The sequence below is a fragment of the Palaemon carinicauda genome, chromosome 39 (genome assembly GCF_036898095.1).
Source record: "Palaemon carinicauda isolate YSFRI2023 chromosome 39, ASM3689809v2, whole genome shotgun sequence".
NCBI lineage: Eukaryota > Metazoa > Arthropoda > Malacostraca > Decapoda > Palaemonidae > Palaemon > Palaemon carinicauda.
Genome location: NC_090763.1, coordinates 1,011,839 through 1,030,033, shown reverse-complemented (window position 1 = coordinate 1,030,033; position 18,195 = coordinate 1,011,839). Strand labels below are relative to the sequence as shown.

Here is an 18,195-nt window from a genome sequence, read left to right as displayed (position 1 = left end):
CCATAAATGCAACATATACCTCCTTACCTTTTGCAAATATTTCTCGCATATCTGCCTAACTGTAAAAATCTGATTCATACAACCCCTAACTCTTCTAAAACCACCCTGTACTTCTAAGATTGCATTCTCTGTTTTATCCTTGATCCTATTAATCAGTACTCTACCATACATTTTTCCAACTACACTTAACAAACTAATACCCCTTCAATTACAACACTCGTGCACATCTCCCTTACCCTTATAAAGTGGTACAATACATGCACAAACCCAATCTACTGGTACCATTACCAACACAAAACACACATTAAACAATCTCACCAACTACTGGTACCATTAACAACACAAAAAACATATTAAACAATCTCACCAATCATTGAAGTACAGTCACACCCCCTTCCTTCTACATCTCAGCTCTCACACCATCCATACCAGATGCTTTTCCTACTCTCGTTTCATCTAGTGCTCTCCTCACTTCCTCTCTTGTAATCTCTCTCTCTCATTCTCATCTCCCATCACCGGCACCTCAACACCTGCAACAGCAATTATATCTGCCTCCCCATTATCCTCAACATTCAGTAAACTTTCAAAATATTCCGCCAACCTTTTCCTTGCCTCCTCTCCTTTTAACAACCTTTCATTTCATCCTTCACTGTCTCTTCAATCCTTGAACCAGCCTTCCTTACTCTCTTCACTTCCTTCCAAAACTTCTTATTCTCTTCATATGAATGACCCAATCCCTCACCCCACCTCAGGTCAGCTGCCCTCTTTGCCTCACTTACCTTGTGCTTTACTTCCACATTTTTCTCTCTATATCTTTCATACTTCTCTACACTATTACTCTGTAATGCCTATTACTGTGTGGTCATAGGCATTCTAATAAACACATGTCCAAGCAGCCTTTGCTAGTGTTTGGTTATGAGGGATTCCTTTGTCAAGAAAGGTGTAGCAAAGCTTCTTCAACTTCTGTAGACTGTCCTGTGATAGGAAAACTGTATAACTCTGTATGACTCTCTTAAAATTTCAGGTGTAATTCTTGACAGCAAATTTACTTTTGAGAAACACATTAGGTCTGTGTCTTCTTCAATTGTGCAAAAAATTGGCTTATTGGTAGTCTTTCATGATTTTCGGTGACCAATCTATTCTAAAGAAGTGTTTTAATTCTTCCATTCTGCCTTGTTTTGAGTATTGTTCTCCTGTCTGGTCTTCAGCTGCTGATTCCCATCTTAATTTGTTGGACAGGAACTTACGGTCTATTAAATTTCTTATTTAATAGACATCAATATCTAGTACCGTTGTTCAATTAGTTCGTTATGCATGTTGGATAAGATTTTTCTTAATTCTGATTATCCTTTACATTTAGATTTTCCTGGACAGTTCCATCATGTTCGTAATACTAGGCATGCAGTTAATTCTAATAGTCGGGCCTTCTCCACCACGAAGCTCAATACTACACAGTATTCAAGAAGTTTTATTCCCTGTGACCACATTGTGGAATTATCTTCCTTATTGGGTAGTTGAATCAGTAGTATTTCAAGTTTAAACTTGCAGCAAATGTTTTTGTGTTGAACAGGCTGACATAAGTCTTTTCATAATTTATATATGAAATATCAGTATTCATGTTACTGTTTTTAAAATACTTTATTTCAATTGCACATTATTTCTCATATAATCTATTTATTTATTTCCTTTCATCACTGAGCTATTTTTCCTTGCTGGAGCCCTTAGGCTTGTAGCATCTCGCTTGTCCAAAAATGGTTGTTTCTTAGCTAGTGATAATATTCACAATACTTTCCTGCCACAAAACTATGCAGGGGAATCATTTGATATCTCACGAAACTCCAAAAGACTAGTCCTCCTGCTCTCTGGTGACTTCCTCTTTGTCTTCCCCTGAGTAGCAGACATCACCTCCAAAACAGAAGAAGTGTAGCAGGAGGAACAGGAGAATGAGTGGGGCCACTCAACCTCCTTCTTGCCCTTCTCCCCAGCAGTCAAGGGTTTCAGATCCAATGACAACAACTTCACTACAGTAGGAGGTTCCTTCACAGGAACAAGCTCATCATCAGAGGTCTTATCAGAAACCTCTGCAGAGGAAGCCAATGAGGAGGAAGCAGCCAAATCTTCTGGCCTCTGGTAGAGGTAGCACCTCCATAAGCTTTTCAGCAGATGGGGCACCTTCAATACTGACCGAAAGTCACAGCTTACTCAGATCCAAAGCCTTGTAAGGGTCAACAGAAGATACAGCACAGGGAGATAGTTGCGACAGAGGGAGGAATGTATTGGCCCCCTTTGGGAAGGACTGCAAACCCATCTTCTCAGAACCATTCCTGGACAGTAGGGGGCAGTTTCCCTTCTTTCAACGGGTTCCCCAGCCTCAGAAGGAACAGCAGGGGAAACAGCCTGCTTTGTGCCCAACGAAGGAAAAAAAATTATCTAAAGAGCTTCTTCAAAGTTATCTTGGGTGTGCCTTCTGATGCCAGTAAACCCCTCTTGGACTTCTTTGCAAACTCCACTCACTGCAAAGGAGGCTACGGCCTACACTCCTCGCAATGGGTACCTTTTGGAAAAACTACAAAGTCGATGGGGATCCAACTCTGGCTTGATTATGTAACGGCCACAACAGTAACCTTCCTTCCCTGGGGAAAGCTACATGTCTGGCCTAGAGGTGGGCATCCAAGGCAGCTAAAAATTACAGGAAAGACAGAAAATATTATAAAGCAAAAGCAGGAACGCAGCAGAACACATATGTATACAGCTACGGCTGGAGTCGAAGTGGAGGTTGCTCTGCATGTCGAGTAGGTGGAGGCTTCGCAGACATCATACCTCATTAAAGGTCAATGGTTTGTATTTTGTGTAAGAATAAAAATAATTTCCTGGGGATACTTTCATGACCAAATTATTCTATGAGAAGTAAAATTGCTTTAAAATTCTTGTTAGTTATTTTTGAAAAAATTGTATGTGGAACAGCTTACAAGTTAAGCTTCTGATAAAAAAAATAGACGATCAAAGGTTGGATAGTGGAAAAAAGAGAAAAAAAAAACTGACTAAAACTTCAACAAACCTAGTTAACTCTTGCTGCGCTGCATCTCTTTTCTCGGTTAGCGCTCTGAGCTGATCATGGAGGTTCGCGACAGTAGCTCTGAACCTGGCAACCACCTCATTATGTTTACTTGTAGCCCCTTCAACAATGCTTGCCACACCAGCAACCTGTAACAAGAGCTAATATTCAAGTACCTTCCTAATTCCTGGTTGTTTGTCTAAAACAAAAATTTCGGAGGATCCTAAATATGAAAAATTCATTTTTAAATATTTAACTTAGCCGGTGAATATATAATAGCTGCTGCTCCAGCGGCTCGACAGAAAACACACACAAAAACTCGCGAGCGATCGCTATGAAGGTTGCGGGTGTGCCCACCAGCGCCAACTATCGGCCAGATACCACACATGCATGTAAACAAGCCTTCAATTCTTCTCTGTCGACCTTGACGACAAGACGTATCAATACTCGCTGTATAACCTGGAGTTTTCTCAACATATTTGGTGAAGTACTTCATTTTGGTTTGAGCTTTCGCAGTGCAGGTGTTTTTCCTCAACTTAAACTCTTGAACTCTTTATTGGACAGATTTAATTGTTGATGACTTGGATTGTTTTTTGGACTTTCTTTGACTAATTCAAAATGGCTGACGCTTCACAAGCCCCTAGATTTCGTAAGGATTGCAATAGGCGTCTTCCAAAGGCCTCTCTCGACCCACATACTGTGTGTTCTAATTGTCGGGGTAAAACCTGTCAATTAGGAGATCGGTGTGAGGAATGCGTGGGCCTTTCGGAATTCGATTGGCTCGAATACGACAAGTATTCTCGTAAGCTAGAGAGAGATAGGGTAAGGAGGAGTTCCTCTAGGTCAGTAGATTTTTCCTCTCCACATGCCCCTGAACCTAATCCTTCCCCTGTAGTGGTTGTGCCTGAACCCCCTACTGGCACTCAGGAACCATCGATGCGAGACATGTTACGTGCCATTCATGCCTTGGGTGAAAGAGTTGAATCGTTAGCAACAGATCGTAATCAACTCATGGCTGACGTTAAAGAGCTTAAGTGTCAGAGTGCTACAGCGGAAAATCGTGGGAAAGTGATTAGTGCGCAAAGTGTTGTAAACAGTGTTGCGACCGAGGGTTCGTCTGTACTTGGACGACTGGCTTCTCAGAGCCTCATCCAGTCATCGCTGTCTGCAGGATCTTCATTGGACATTGGATCTGACCAAGGAATTGGGACTTTTGGTCAACCTAGAAAAGTCCCAGCTGACTCCATCCCAAACTATACTGTATTTAGGGATGGAGATTCGCAGTCCAGTTTTTCGGGCTTTTCCGTCTGCCACCCGAATAGAGCAAGCCCTGCTCAAAGTCCAACTGATGTTGAAGAGAGAACGGTGCTCAGTCAGGAATTGGATGAGTCTAGTAGGAACTCTATCATCCCTGGAGCAGTTTGTCTCGCTAGGAAGGCTACACCTTCGACCTCTCCAGTTCCATCTAGCCTTTCACTGGAAGAAGGACAAGACGTTAGAGACGGTCTCAATCCCAGTCTCCGAACCAGTAAAGGCATGCCTGAATTGGTGGAACGACAATATCAGTCTGAGAGAGGGACTTTCCCTAGCAGTTCAGAACCCAAACCACGTACTATTCTCAGACGCGTCGGATTTGGGTTGGGGTGCGACCCTGGACGGTCGGGAATGCTCAGGTCTGTGGACCTCAAGTCAGAGGAGCATGCACATCAACGGCAAGGAGCTTTTGGCAGTCCACTTGGCCTTGATGAAATTCGAGAGTCTCCTTCGAAACAAAGTGGTAGAGATCAACTCCGACAATACCACAGCCTTGGCGTACATCTCCAAGCAAGGAGGCACCCACTCCCTCACGCTGTACGAGATCGCAAGGGACCTGCTCATTTGGTCAAGAGATCGAGGCATCTCCCTGTTAACGAGGTTTATCCAGGGCGACTTGAACGTCTTAGCAGACTGCCTCAGTCGGAGGGGTCAGGTAATTCCTACGGAATGGACCCTCCACAAGGACGTGTGCAAGAGTCTTTGGGCGACTTGGGGTCAACCCACCATAGACCTCTTTGCAACCTCGAGGACCAAGAGACTTCCAATCTATTGCTCTCCAGTCCCAGACCCAGCAGCAATACACATAGACGCATTTCTCCTAGATTGGTCTCATCTGGACTTATATGCATTCCCACCATTCAAGATTGTCAACAAGGTACTGCAGAAGTTCGCCTCTCACGAAGGGACAAGGTTGACGTTGGTTGCTCCCCTCTGGCCCGCGAGAGAGTGGTTCACCGAGGTACTTCGATGGCTGGCAGACTTTCCAAGAAGTCTTCCTCTAAGGGTAGATCTGTTACGTCAGCCCCACGTAAAGAATGTACACCTAAACCTCCCCGCTCTTCGTCTGACTGCCTTCAGACTATCGAAAGACTCTTAAGAGCTCGAGGCTTTTCGAAGGAGGCAGCCAGTGCGATTGCAAGAGCGAGGAGAGCTTCTACCATTAGAGTATACCAGTCGAAGTGGGAAGTCTTTCGAGACTGGTGCAAGTCAGCCTCTGTGTCCTCGTCCAGTACCTCTGTAGCCCAAATCGCTGATTTTCTTTTACATCTGAGAAAGGTTCGCTCCCTTTCAGCTCCCACGATCAAGGGCTACAGGAGCATGTTGGCTTCGGTCTTTCGGCATAGAGGCTTAGATCTTTCCAACAATAAAGATCTCCAAGATCTCCTTAAGTCTTTTGAGACCTCTAAGGAACGTCGTTTGGCAACTCCTGGATGGAAATTAGACGTGGTCCTAAGGTTCCTCATGTCAGACAGGTTTGAGCCATTACATTCAGCCTCCCTGAAGGATCTCACTCTCAAGACACTTTTCCTAGTGTGCTTGGCCTCGGCTAAAAGAGTCAGTGAACTTCATGCCTTCAGTAAGAACATCGGCTTTTCTACAGAAAAAGCCACTTGTTCTCTTCAACTTGGTTTCCTGGCCAAAAATGAACTGCCTTCTCGTCCTTGGCCTAAATCTTTTGATATTCCTTGCTTATCAGAGATCGTAGGCAACGAACTGGAAAGAGTATTATGTCCTGTTAGAGCTCTTAAGTTCTATTTAGCTCGTACTAAGTCATTACGAGGTAAATCTGAGGCATTATGGTGCTCAGTTAAGAAACCATCATTGCCTATGTCAAAGAATGCTTTGTCATATTTTATCAGATTTTTAATACGAGAAGCTCATTCTCACTTGAATGAGAAAAACCGATGTTTGCTTAAGGTTAAGACGCACGAAGTTAGAGCTATAGCAACCTCCGTGGCCTTCAAGCAAAATAGATCTCTGCAAAGTATCATGGACGCGACTTTTTGGAGAAGCAAGTCAGTGTTCGCGTCATTTTACTTAAAAGATGTCCAGACTCTTTACGAGGACTGCTACACACTGGGTCCATTCGTTGCAGCGAGTGCAGTAGTGGGTGAGGGTTCTACCACTACACTTCCCTAATTCCAATATCCTTTTTAATCTGTCTCTTGAAATGTTTTTAATATTGTTTTTTGGGTTGTACGGAAGGCTAAGAAGCCTTTCACATCCTGGTTGATTTGGCGGGTGGTCAAAGTCATTTCTTGAGAGCGCCCAGATTAGGGGTTTGATGAGGTCCTGTTTGTATGGGTTGCAACCCTTGATACTTCAGCTCCTGGGAGTCTTTCAGCATCCTAAGAGGATCGCTGGGCTCCGTGAGGAAGACAGACTTACAAGGCAGAGTAATTGTCTAAGTCAACTTCCTTACCAGGTACCTATATATTTGGGTTTTGTTATATTGATAACTGTCAAAAACTCTAAGCATATACGCTGTAAACTTAATTAACTCTGGTCTCTACCCACCGCCTTGGGTGTGAATCAGCTATTATATATTCACCGGCTAAGTTAAATATTTAAAAATGATATTTTAATTATAAAATAAATTTTTGAATATACTTACCCGGTGAATATATAAATTAAAGGCCCTCCCTTCCTCCCCAATAGAGACGCAGCGGGACGAGAAGAATTGAAGGCTTGTTTACATGCATGTGTGGTATCTGGGCGATAGTTGGCGCTGGTGGGCACACCCGCAACCTTCATAGCGATCGCTCGCGAGTTTTTGTGTGTGTTTTCTGTCGAGCCGCTGGAGCAGCAGCTATTATATATTCACCGGGTAAGTATATTAAAAAATTTATTTTATAATTAAAATATCATTTTTTTTAATTACTGAATACCTATTTTTTCTATGTATGTATAAGGATTACCTTCTTTTCATATTCTTCGGCCATATTGTGCCATTTTTCCTCCATGACATGTCTGTATTTTGCTTCCCGTTCGAGGTCATCTTTATAGCGTTGAAGAGCTTTTTCTAATTTTGTTCTCTCTCTCTCTGATTCACGGTGGTCACTCTGAGCCTATACAAAAATCAGATATAAGAACTTTAAATATAATATAAATTTCCTATTTTTTATTTCATGATAAATTAATATCTTTATACATTACTCTGAATTGGCCTAATATCTAAACTATAATTGCATCTCCTAACCTTTGGAAACATGTAATTCGAACTTGGAAACAAATACAATACAAAGAAAAGTAATTCACTATACTATAACACAGCACCAAAAAGGATAATGCTGAATTATCAAGTGAACATATTTTTTTGCATAATGCTCTTTATTCAAATTTTCCACACAAAAACTATCTAAAGTAACCTGTGATTACAAATTTTCCTGTCTTAGTACAGCCAAACCCTAAATAATCAGTTAGAAACTGGTTCCACTACAGAAAAAACAAACCTTATGCATCATAGTCTGATAATTAGTACAAAGTTGACAAGATCGTCCCATTCGCAGTCTAGCTTTTCTTATCTCTTCATTAAGTAGGTTCCACTCTGCCTCACTAACAACACGCCTTCCCCCCAAAACTCCAGTAATCACCCCTCCTGGTAATCCACCAGAGAAATCAACGGAGATGTATTCGTCCTCCTCGGGAGACATGACAGATTCGTTCTGTGAGACACCTTCCGAGTCAGGAGTCATATCTGGAGAAAAAAATTACCATAAACAAAAAAGTCCCTTTACTTCATTTTGAATAAGATATAATAGTGTATTCCAACATTCTTTGAAAATTTCTATCCATATTTGTACATTAAGAAAAATACCTCAATAATATTGTACATGTCACTGTACCCAAAGACAGCAGCATATATGGTTAATAAATCTAATCACATCTTATCATCATGAGTGAAAATTTAATCAATTATTGAACATTTTGATATCTTGAGGACAATCATTTTAGCTATTTGACGACAGCGCAATCTACTGAGCGCTAGCAAGAAACTGGGAAGAAATAGTATCTTTTAAAAATCACTATAGCAACCCCAATATTTGAGCTAAAACATTCATATTGGTTTGGATTTTTTCTTAAATTATTATATTCTATGACAAAATAATCAAAATTGAAATAGAACATATCTATCTAAAAAAATATTTTGAGGTAAGTAGGCAAAAATAAATCCTATATATGCCATGTAAAAATATTTGTCAAAAAAAGTATATTAGATATGAATTTGAAAATTGTTGTACAGTACTGTATTTTGTTGCTGAATAATTTTTCTATAGAAAGGGTTTATAGCTCTTCCAATGTGATCCAAAATATTTATGTAAATCACAAAAGAGAAGTCAAGAGAAAATTGCTGACTATGGCATTTGGCACATGCACAGCCAATATGCAGGTTGATTCGTTATTCCAGACCCAAAGAGATAAGTTCAACCAAGTTCTACCTCTAGCATTGAGCTATTTTTTGCCCAGATACAAAATTAGATTTTAAATTACAACTGCAAAAATACGAATTTTAGGATGTATATTACGCCCATTGGTCGTTAAGGGGGTAGAGACTTTGAGGGCATATATCACATCCCAGATCATCCAAGAGTTAACATCATTTTTAACAATACCATTGAAATCATTCTAAAACTTTTCTCAAAACTAATTGTAAACAAAATGGATATATGGAACACCAAGAAAAAAGTAATAAACATCAAAAATTTTATAAGCAATTTGTATTTTTTTCTATCTATAAAAATCTAATAAGCAAATACAAATCTTTGACCTTTAATAATGGTCATCCTTAGGCGGGAGGAAGTCCCCCTCGCCAAACTGACTAGCTAGCAACCCAGGATTATGATGTTCAGTTAAGTACAGAGAGCCGAGCAAAGGATCCTTGCATTAAGTGGCCCCGGGTTGAATGAATTAACTTACAGTATCTTCAATGGGTACAATATATCCTCCATTAAGGACTAATTTGACAAATTTGGCGATAATTTGTATTATTCCTATCTATATAAACCTGAGACTTTTACGTAGGAGAGATAACATCAAAGGTAGAATACATGGCAGTTAAAATTTTATAATGAAGTGTAAGCAGTTGGTCCATAGTTACCGACTAGAGGCGGGCTTCCACCTGCAACAACCATGAAAGCTCCTCTCGGACTTCCTATACAATATTGACAAGAACATACAGAGGATCAGACCTAAAACTGCCTTTCTGAGTTTACCACAAGTTTTAACCTCCCGTGTGGCACTAAGCATTCTAAGGAAGACATGTCCAAGTAGCCTTTGCCAGTGTTTGGTTGTGAGGGATTCCTGTGTCTAGGAGGATGTGGCAAGATTCTTCAACTTCTGTAGCCTGTCCTGTGAGAGGAAAACTCTGCCTTGGACTGTGTTTATGGTCATCCGTAGACAAGGTTCTGATATCGAGTAAGATCAAACTTCTCAAGATTTATCCGGATCCCTAGATCCTGACAAAACTCAAGGAGATCCCTGTGGAGTAGAATCTGGGATTCTAACCCCGCCAGTAAAATCCAATCATCAAGATATTGGAGAAGTGCTATTCCTATCACATGAGCCCAGGCTAAAACTAGTGTTAACACTTTCATGAACACTTCAGGGGATGTAGATATCTGAAACAGAGAACTTAAAAAGTGAACACCTAGTCCCCAGGACAAACCAAAGGTGCTTCCTTGAGTTCCAGTGGATTAGATCTTGGAAATAGACGTCCTTCAAGTCTATGGAAAGTAAGAAGTCATTCCGTCTTTTGCTTGGACGAAAGTGTTGAGGGTCTCCATCTTGAACTTAGTTTGTAGCACAAAGACATTCAGATGAAACCGGTCAATGATTTGTCTCCAATCTCCTGACAGCTTCTGTACAAGAAACAGGTTGCAGTATAACCTAGAGACTAGTCGTCGACCTCCTCGACCTCTTTCTTGTCTATCATCATCTTGACCTCCTCCTAAAGAAGTGTCTTAAAACAGATCCTCTCGAATAAAATGAGCAGCTTTCCGGTGCTGGAGTGAGAGGAGGGTGAAAGTTAGTGTATGGAGGCGGTATTCAACGCGAAGGCCCTCTACCGTTCCAAGGTTCTCGTCCATCTACTCGACAGGCATCCTTTCACAGGTGGAGACATGGGGGATTCCTGACTAACATGGTCTCTCTTGCCCTGCCCTTTTCTGCAGCAGAAGAACGGCCTTGTACTTTTCTACAGAGAAAGAGCTGACCCTACTCAATCAAGCTCCTATAAGGAGGAGGGTTGTCAGTCTGCCTCACTCGCATAGGCTGCTGCCTTGGAGGCAAGTTCTTCCATTTAGCAGGTATTGTAGGAGGCTGCTTAAAAGTGGCAACTCTCCTGGAGAGGGAAACTTGACTTTCCCTTCGAACTTGTCCACTACTATATCCATTTCCTCTAGTGGAAACAGGGAGGCACTATGTGTCAGTTGGGTGTTCCGTAAAGACATTTGAGTCTTTAAAAGCCATATGTATGACAACCTTGCTGACCACTGCATCTTGGCATTTTAGTACCCTGTTGCTCCACTGGTAGTTACATTGGTATACCAAAAACTTAGCAATCTTAGTACCTGAAAAGACAACCTCTTATTGTTTACGTATCTAAAGATCTGCAAGATTCTCAGATACCATAAAATACGAGAGAATACTGGACCATAGGTCGAGTGAAGAGGAAGTTTGCAAAGCTGACATTGCTGCTGCCTCCAAGTTCATGGTTTCAAAGGCAGAAAAACTGATGGTGGTTGTGCGAGCCTTTCTGCTGACGTTTCCAGGGTCCGGATCGCTACCACAAAATCTAACGGAAGAGGGGGAAGGATGGGCTACCTCTACCACGTAAAATTTCCAGATTCAAAAAAATAGGATGAACAAGCTTAGAAGGTGAATCGCTCACAGGGAGTCTTTGGTAGCAGAGACTTGTGGTTTCAATTTCTTAACACAGTACTGTAGTCTTTTCTATCATGACCAAGCCAGCCCAAGGTGTTGCTTCAAACTGTCTTGCTTCCTGAAGGAGTCAATGGAGGTCTGTGTCCTGGAGAAGGGGACTTTCGGAGCATCACCAAAATAATCCAATTTCCAGATGAGTACCAATACCTTCAGGAAAAATGATTCCTCCTAAAGTTTGGTAGAAGTGGACTCCAAGGGTCTTACCTTGGCAGGTTTAGGAGCCAAACCAGAATGGTTAACAGGGCTATAGCTTTAAAAACTACTTACAGCACTCCCAGAGGAGTAAGCAGTAAGCTTGGAAAGTCATAGGAATTAATGCTCATGGGTGCCGAAGAGGGCAATGGTACAACAGGGTGCTTCTCATTCAAAACTCAAGAGAACTTCGGCTGGAACAAGCTCACCGGCCATGATTTCCTAATCTGAAGACAGAAATTCCTTATCAAGGGGAAGCAGGGAGGTCTACCACCTTGAAAACTTGCTCTATGAACGTAAGGTTATCGGTCAACTTCAGTTTGTACTCTGAGAAATTAACCGAAAAAGGGCCGGTGTGGCGAGTTTCGGCATTCAGAAGTCGGGAGCTCACAGACTTTCCCCAACCCTGAGGATGAGACTGAGTGAGAACGATTGCGCTTAGATCACATTTTCCTCCTACTTCGAAATCCCACCCACTGGGAGGACGACCACTCCCTGCACACATCACGAGGGGAGTTCGAAGTGCAGCATTGCCCTCTAAATGACGGACAGAAAGGATGAGGATTATCCTCACCATTACTCATAAAGGTGCCAGTGTCGATCTGACAGACCTGGACACGTCCGCATGCTGCTATGTTGCTTCGCTTTCTTACTGAAAAGAGGAAAAAGAGATATTAGTGAAAAACTTCAGGCCGGTTGAAGGGTGTCCAGAACACACCTGTGCAACTCAAATGGCCAAAATCGAAAAGAAGGTTCTAAGCGCTAACAGACCTGTAGCACTAGTCCATAATGGGTGGTGGCTGCCATAACCTGGATATTTCTTCATTGGCCGTTTACAGCTATCGCCATAATTTCATGTTCATAAAGGATAAGTTTGTACTTGTGTAGGAAAATATATACATGTAGTCGTTGACTTACAAGTCTGTCAGAAATAGAACAGGTACATTAATAGTACAAATATTTTCTTAGAAACAATCTATTTTCTTGTATAAAAATGAACTAGTTCATTTTGGTAGGTTAGTATTTTCTTTTATTGATAATACAGTATATAGTATCCATTTCAAATAAAAAATATTTCAGGAAAAGTTTTAATATCTGTCGAGTTCACATGATGTCTAGTGACGTCATATTTCTAAAATAAGCAGGCAAATCAAGAGATTTCCGTGCAACAGGCAACCGATTAATAAGAGTATTCCCATAATCAAAATATTGAGTAAACGATACAAAGTACTTCAGGGGTTTGTATCGGTTGTTATAAGTACTACTTAGCATAAAATTGACTCTACAACTAGGACAGAATCTCATATTTCATCCTAGTTTTATTTCCTATGTTTCATCTCTGATAGTAGATTGATATTTATCTATGAAAGTACACTAACAGGACAAATATTTTATTATAAGTAATATATTTTCCTTTTCATTATAAAAATGAAATACTTTTCTTACTCTTAGGAGGGAGAAAGTCTTCACCAACTGACCTTGGTTCTATCTACCTCGATGTATGATCGATTGTAGTAGGAACCCTACCCTCTCTAAAATGAAGGGCTGGAATTAGTATATGCAATATTAGCAGCCTGCAGAAGCATGTCTGTTCGTGAAACTAGCAATGTGGCTTGTCTTCAACGCAGGAACCTGATACATGGGTACAAGTGTTCTTTTAGAATTACCCAATACCCTCCATCAAAGAGGTATTGGGGATGCAACAATGTACAGTATTATTTCTATACTCAGGATGCACAAGGGAAATGAGTTTTGCCTGCAGAGAGGTAAAGTCAGCTGTGCTGAGGACCATGGTTCAGTTCTCCCCAGGGTTGGAGAAGGTGGAAGGAAGAAAAGAGCCAGTCATTCTTACTTATTCACCCGACTAACCCGAGGACCCTCAGCCCTCAATCCTCTGTTATTAGTCCAGCAAGGAGCCTGAGGTGTTCCTTGTGACCCTCCTCTTGACCTTTCCCGTGCTTACAAATAGCGCTGGCACACGGGGGCAAACTGCTTCCGTTCTTTTAAGGTAACACCTTAGACTCCTGACTGGGCAAAGTAACAGTTGGTCTGGATCTTCTGTTACAGAACGAAGACTCTTTTCGGAATGGGCCAAACCTAGGGTCCAGTTCACGCAGATTTTGAGTCTTAGCTATAGACTCAGACGTAGTTGAGAATTACTTCTCCCCATCTCCTAGAGTGGGAGACGTCAGAAGATAGACCATGTAGTTCACTAACTCTCTTGGCCGAGGACAATGGGAGTAGGAACACCGTCTTCCAGTGAGGTGGCGATTTGTTGCCTGGCGTAATGGTTCGTAGGAAGGACCCTTCAGGGACTGGAGGACCCGAACCACGTTCAAAGGAGGTCTAAGCTCCGACTGAGGGCAAATAATCTCGTAACTTCGTATGAGTAAGGAAAGCTCCAAAGAGGAGGAAATATCAACTCCTTTCAGTTTAAAAGCGAGACTCAAGGTTGAGCGGTAGCCTTTGACTGCCAAACCCAAGAGAAGCATTTCTTCCCGAAGGTATACTGTACAAGGAACTTCGCCATAGTTGGGACAGTGGCATCAAGGGGAGGGATACAACTTCCATGACACCAACCACAGAAAACTGACCACTTCTCCTGGTAAATTGAAGATGTGGCGCATCTAACGTGTCCAACCATCCTTCTCACAACTCATTGCAAAAATCCTCTCTGTGTGAGAAAGTGCTAGACAGTCTCCAGGTGTGAAGTCAAAGCGAAGCTACACCTTTGTGGTAGATGTTAGCATGTGACTGTTTGAGTAGATAGTGTCATGGAGGGAGTTCTCTCGGGATCTCTATGAGGAGTTGCAGAAGGTCCGGAAACCATTCTGCATGATGCCATAGCAGAGCTATGAGTCATCCGTAAGTTCTCGTTTACTAGGACCTGGTTGAGGACTTTTCTCACTATACAAAATGGGGGGAATACATACACGTCCAAGTTCACCCACCGATGTTGGAATGCATCTTGACAAAGAGCCTGAGGATCCGAGACTGGGGAGCAGTACAACGGGAGCCTGAAGTTCAGGGCCGTTGAGAACAGATCCACAGTCGGGGAACCCCACAAAGTCAAGACTTTGTTGCCTACTAGATGATTCAAAGACCACTTGGAGCCCACTATCTGAGTTGCTCTGCTGAGATTGTCTTCTAGCACAAAAAAGCAAGCCGAAAATATCACCAAGTAGGCTTTTGCCCATCTGAATATCTCTATTGCTACAGGACACAGTGGCTGTGAAAAGGTACTGCCTTGCTTATTCAGGTAAGCAAATACCGTGGAATTGATGCTCATCAATAACCTTGAGTGCCCCGCCAGGAACTGGTGGAACTGCTGGAGGGCAGGGAAGGCCGCTCTCATCTCTAGAGATTTATGTGCTGATACCTTTCTGATTTGGACAATTGGCCAGAGATGATGTGGTGCAGCATGTGGGGCCCCCAACCTTTTTTTGATGTATCTGAAAAGAGAATCAATTCAGGAGGAGGAACGAGAAGATCGACCCCTTTGCAGAGGTTTAGGTCTGCCATCCACCATCCGAGATCCGTCTGTTTCTCTTGTCCTATTCGGACTAGACAATCCCTCGAATTGGCGGACTGATTTCATTGGGATTTTAGACCCCACTGGAGGGATCTCATCCTGAGGCGACTGTTAAGAACTAGACAAGCCAGAGAAAAGAGTTACCGAGCAGGAACAGCCAGTGTGCTGGGAGCTCTTCTCGTCTGAGGAAGGGCTGTGCTACCTCCCTCACCCTATGAATCCTTTTCTCTGATAGAAATGCTTTATGCCTTGGGTGTCTAATTGCATGCCCAGTTATACCAGTTTCTGAGAGGGAGACAGATGAGACTTCTTGAGGTTTACCATGATCCCTAGATCCTGGCAAAAACTACGAGGCTCGTTTCGGTGGCGAAGAAGGGTCGCCTCCGAGTCTGCCAAAATCAGCCAGTCATCTAGGTATCTTAGGAGACGGATGCTGATTCTCTGGGCCCATGAAGACACGGGAGTGAACACTCGAATACCTGAGGTGCTGTGGATAGACTGAAACACAGCACTTTGAACTGGCAATGCTTCAGGTCTAGCACGAATCTTCGATATTTCCTGGAAGACAGATGGATCGGGATCTGGAAGTATGCGTCCTATAAGTCTAGAGTGCACATGAAGTCCCGGGGTCTTACTGCTTGTCTGACAATGTCAGCTGTCTCCATCCTGAACAGTGTCTGTTTGACAAACCTGTTCAGGGCTGAGAGATCGATGACTGGTCTCCAGCCTCCAGACGCCTTTCTCAAAAAAAAAAAAAAAGTCGACTGTAAAAGCCTGGGGACCCATCGAGGACCTCTTGGAGAGCACCTTTCTCTAACATGGTCTGGACTCCTGTGCGGATCCCTTCACATAGGAGTTTGATGGAGGTGGCAAGAGTCAGAGAAGGGAGAGATAGAGTGAACGGGACTCAATACTCTGAGCGAATCACCTCAATTGTCATGGGTTCAGCCCCGTGATGAAGCCATCTCTGCCAGCAGCTCCGCAGGCATTCCCCCACAGGTGGTCGTATGGGAGGACTACCCGCCCTAGCGGGGTCAGCCATAGCCAGACCCCATCTTCCCCCTACCTCCATGGAAGGAATTTTTGGCTCAAAAGGTCTGCTTAAACACCTTGGGACCCAGCTGTTTTAGGTCTCTAGCCCTCTTCGTCGGCGGTTTAGCTGATCGCCTCTGCTGTGGCTGAGCAGGGTAAGGCATAGATGTTAAGGCCTTATGAATGAGTGGTGATTGACCTTTCTCCATTTCTCAGCCACCCGCTCGACGTCCTCAGGGTTTAACAGGGAGCTCCCCTAGAAGGTAGAGTTCCTAAGCCTTGCCACATCAGCCTGAAAGAGCTGCCTATAGAACTTCCCTATGACAGTATCCCTCCTCTACAAAATGGTGTTGGCCCAAAGGTTTACCACATGATGAGAAAGGAACTTGATTGCCCGAGTGCCGGACAATAGGAAAGTCTCCATAGACTTCCTCGTGGACTCCAGGGACCAGTCCTGAGACCGGACCAGTTGTCCCACAGACCCCAACCAAAAATCAAGCCACAAGGTAGCCTGCATGCCAACTTTTTCTTGATTAAGGATGTTGGAGGCCATAAAAGAGACTAGCAATCCCATTAACTTCTCAAAGGCAGTGCCCTTTGAGAGTTCCTTTATACAGTGGTAAAGAGGCAGCATTGGGAGAGGCTCACTGAGAATCTCATAGTACCTCCTCTGGTAGTGTTGTGGAGAGATGCTGGGAGCAACCTTCCACTTGCTCCTTGCGCATGCGCTGTGTTTAGCCAGCACGAAGCATGACGAAATCAACCAAAATTTTTGTTGAACCAGTCGTAGAAAACTTGATTAGTAGTAATCCCATTAAATGATTCAGAAGTTTTGTATTCGCATAGGAATAAACTATGATATTCTATAACATATTGGTGTTGATGAAAGATTCATTATGAAGATATTTAAAATAAGTCAAGAAATTGAACAAAAGATACTCCTTGTTATTCATATGTTTGCATATTCATGATAAAGTAGCAGACCTTTGATCAGTAACTATCAATTGTTACAATGCTTACAAAATAGAAAAATAGAACACAAAAATGTGTTAATAAAGCATTTGATATCCTACGAACAAAGAAAGTAAAATAATACACCATAAAACATTAATAATAAAATATGACTAAGATGATTACTGTATCATGACACAGCATAATAAATCTACAGAAACATCACAAATTTTTAGTAATTTGTATTTTTCCTAACATACTTACCGAGAACTACTTTCTTAGGAGGTACCTGGAATCTCCTCTCAACCGACCAGAGTTTTGTGTAGTTTACACTACTTCCGTTTTCTGTGAGGACTACCCCAGGCGGAAGGATACGTGCCCTGAGGCTAGTCCCGAGCCAGGTCGCGCGTTAGCTTGGGTCTCGACCCTCAGTAAGTTCTTGGATGTTAAAAATAACTAAGGGTCAGAAAGGCACTCGGGGAAGGAAGGGAGGGCCATTACCCGAAAGTAGTTCTCGGTAGTTCTCGGTAAGTATGTTAGGAAAAATACAAATTACTAAAAATTTGTGATTTGTTCCAACACAGAGACTTACCTCGAACTACTTTCTTAGGAGACTTACACTTTAGGAGGCGGGAGTGTCTACCTGACCTAGACCCAACTAAGCAGAACGGCTGTGAACCTAGATAGGAGACTAGGTTCCAAGGTTGACAGAAAACGAACCGTAGGAATACTACACAAAGAGCTCACACTAGTGTCTAAGTACTCACCCTTAAAAAACTTCTTGCTGTTGTGTCCAGTGATGAAACTGTGAATCCATGCCTTGATCAGTCTCTACTTGGTCAAATATCCGGGGAAAGAAGAGAAAAGAGAAGACAAGAGGAAAAGGAAAAACGAACCTGTGTCTTTTTGGTCTTGATAACCGCAATTATACCTGGGGCTTTGGCCGTTAAATCGCTAGGAGCGCGGAGATGACTGTGCCTATAGAGAACCCGTCAAGAGACTTCCTCGAACATTCTTTGAGATAGTGGGCTGTGAACATAGATTGGTTCAACCAGGTGCCTGCCTTGAGGATCTGCGCTACTGCCATGTTTCTCTCAAAGGCAAGAGAGGTACTTATACCTCTAATGTCATGTGGTCTGGGCCTACCTGGAAGGGGAAGACCGGCACTACTATA

The 18,195-nt window shown here is 42.7% G+C and overlaps 1 protein-coding gene across 3 annotated transcripts in view; it reads right to left on the bottom strand.

Annotated features, from left to right (window-relative positions):
* The window catches only part of LOC137630958 (rab GTPase-binding effector protein 1-like), a 114,816-nt gene that overhangs the window by 32,158 nt on the left and 64,463 nt on the right, over positions 1–18,195 (bottom strand). For all 3 annotated transcript variants that reach the window (XM_068362485.1, XM_068362486.1, XM_068362487.1), the window contains 3 exons: positions 7,825–8,069; positions 7,291–7,440; positions 3,059–3,204 (listed from right to left, as the gene is read on the bottom strand). In XM_068362485.1, coding sequence (XP_068218586.1) covers positions 3,059–3,204; positions 7,291–7,440; positions 7,825–8,069 — 541 coding nt within the window. The remainder of the gene's footprint in view (positions 1–3,058; positions 3,205–7,290; positions 7,441–7,824; positions 8,070–18,195) is intronic.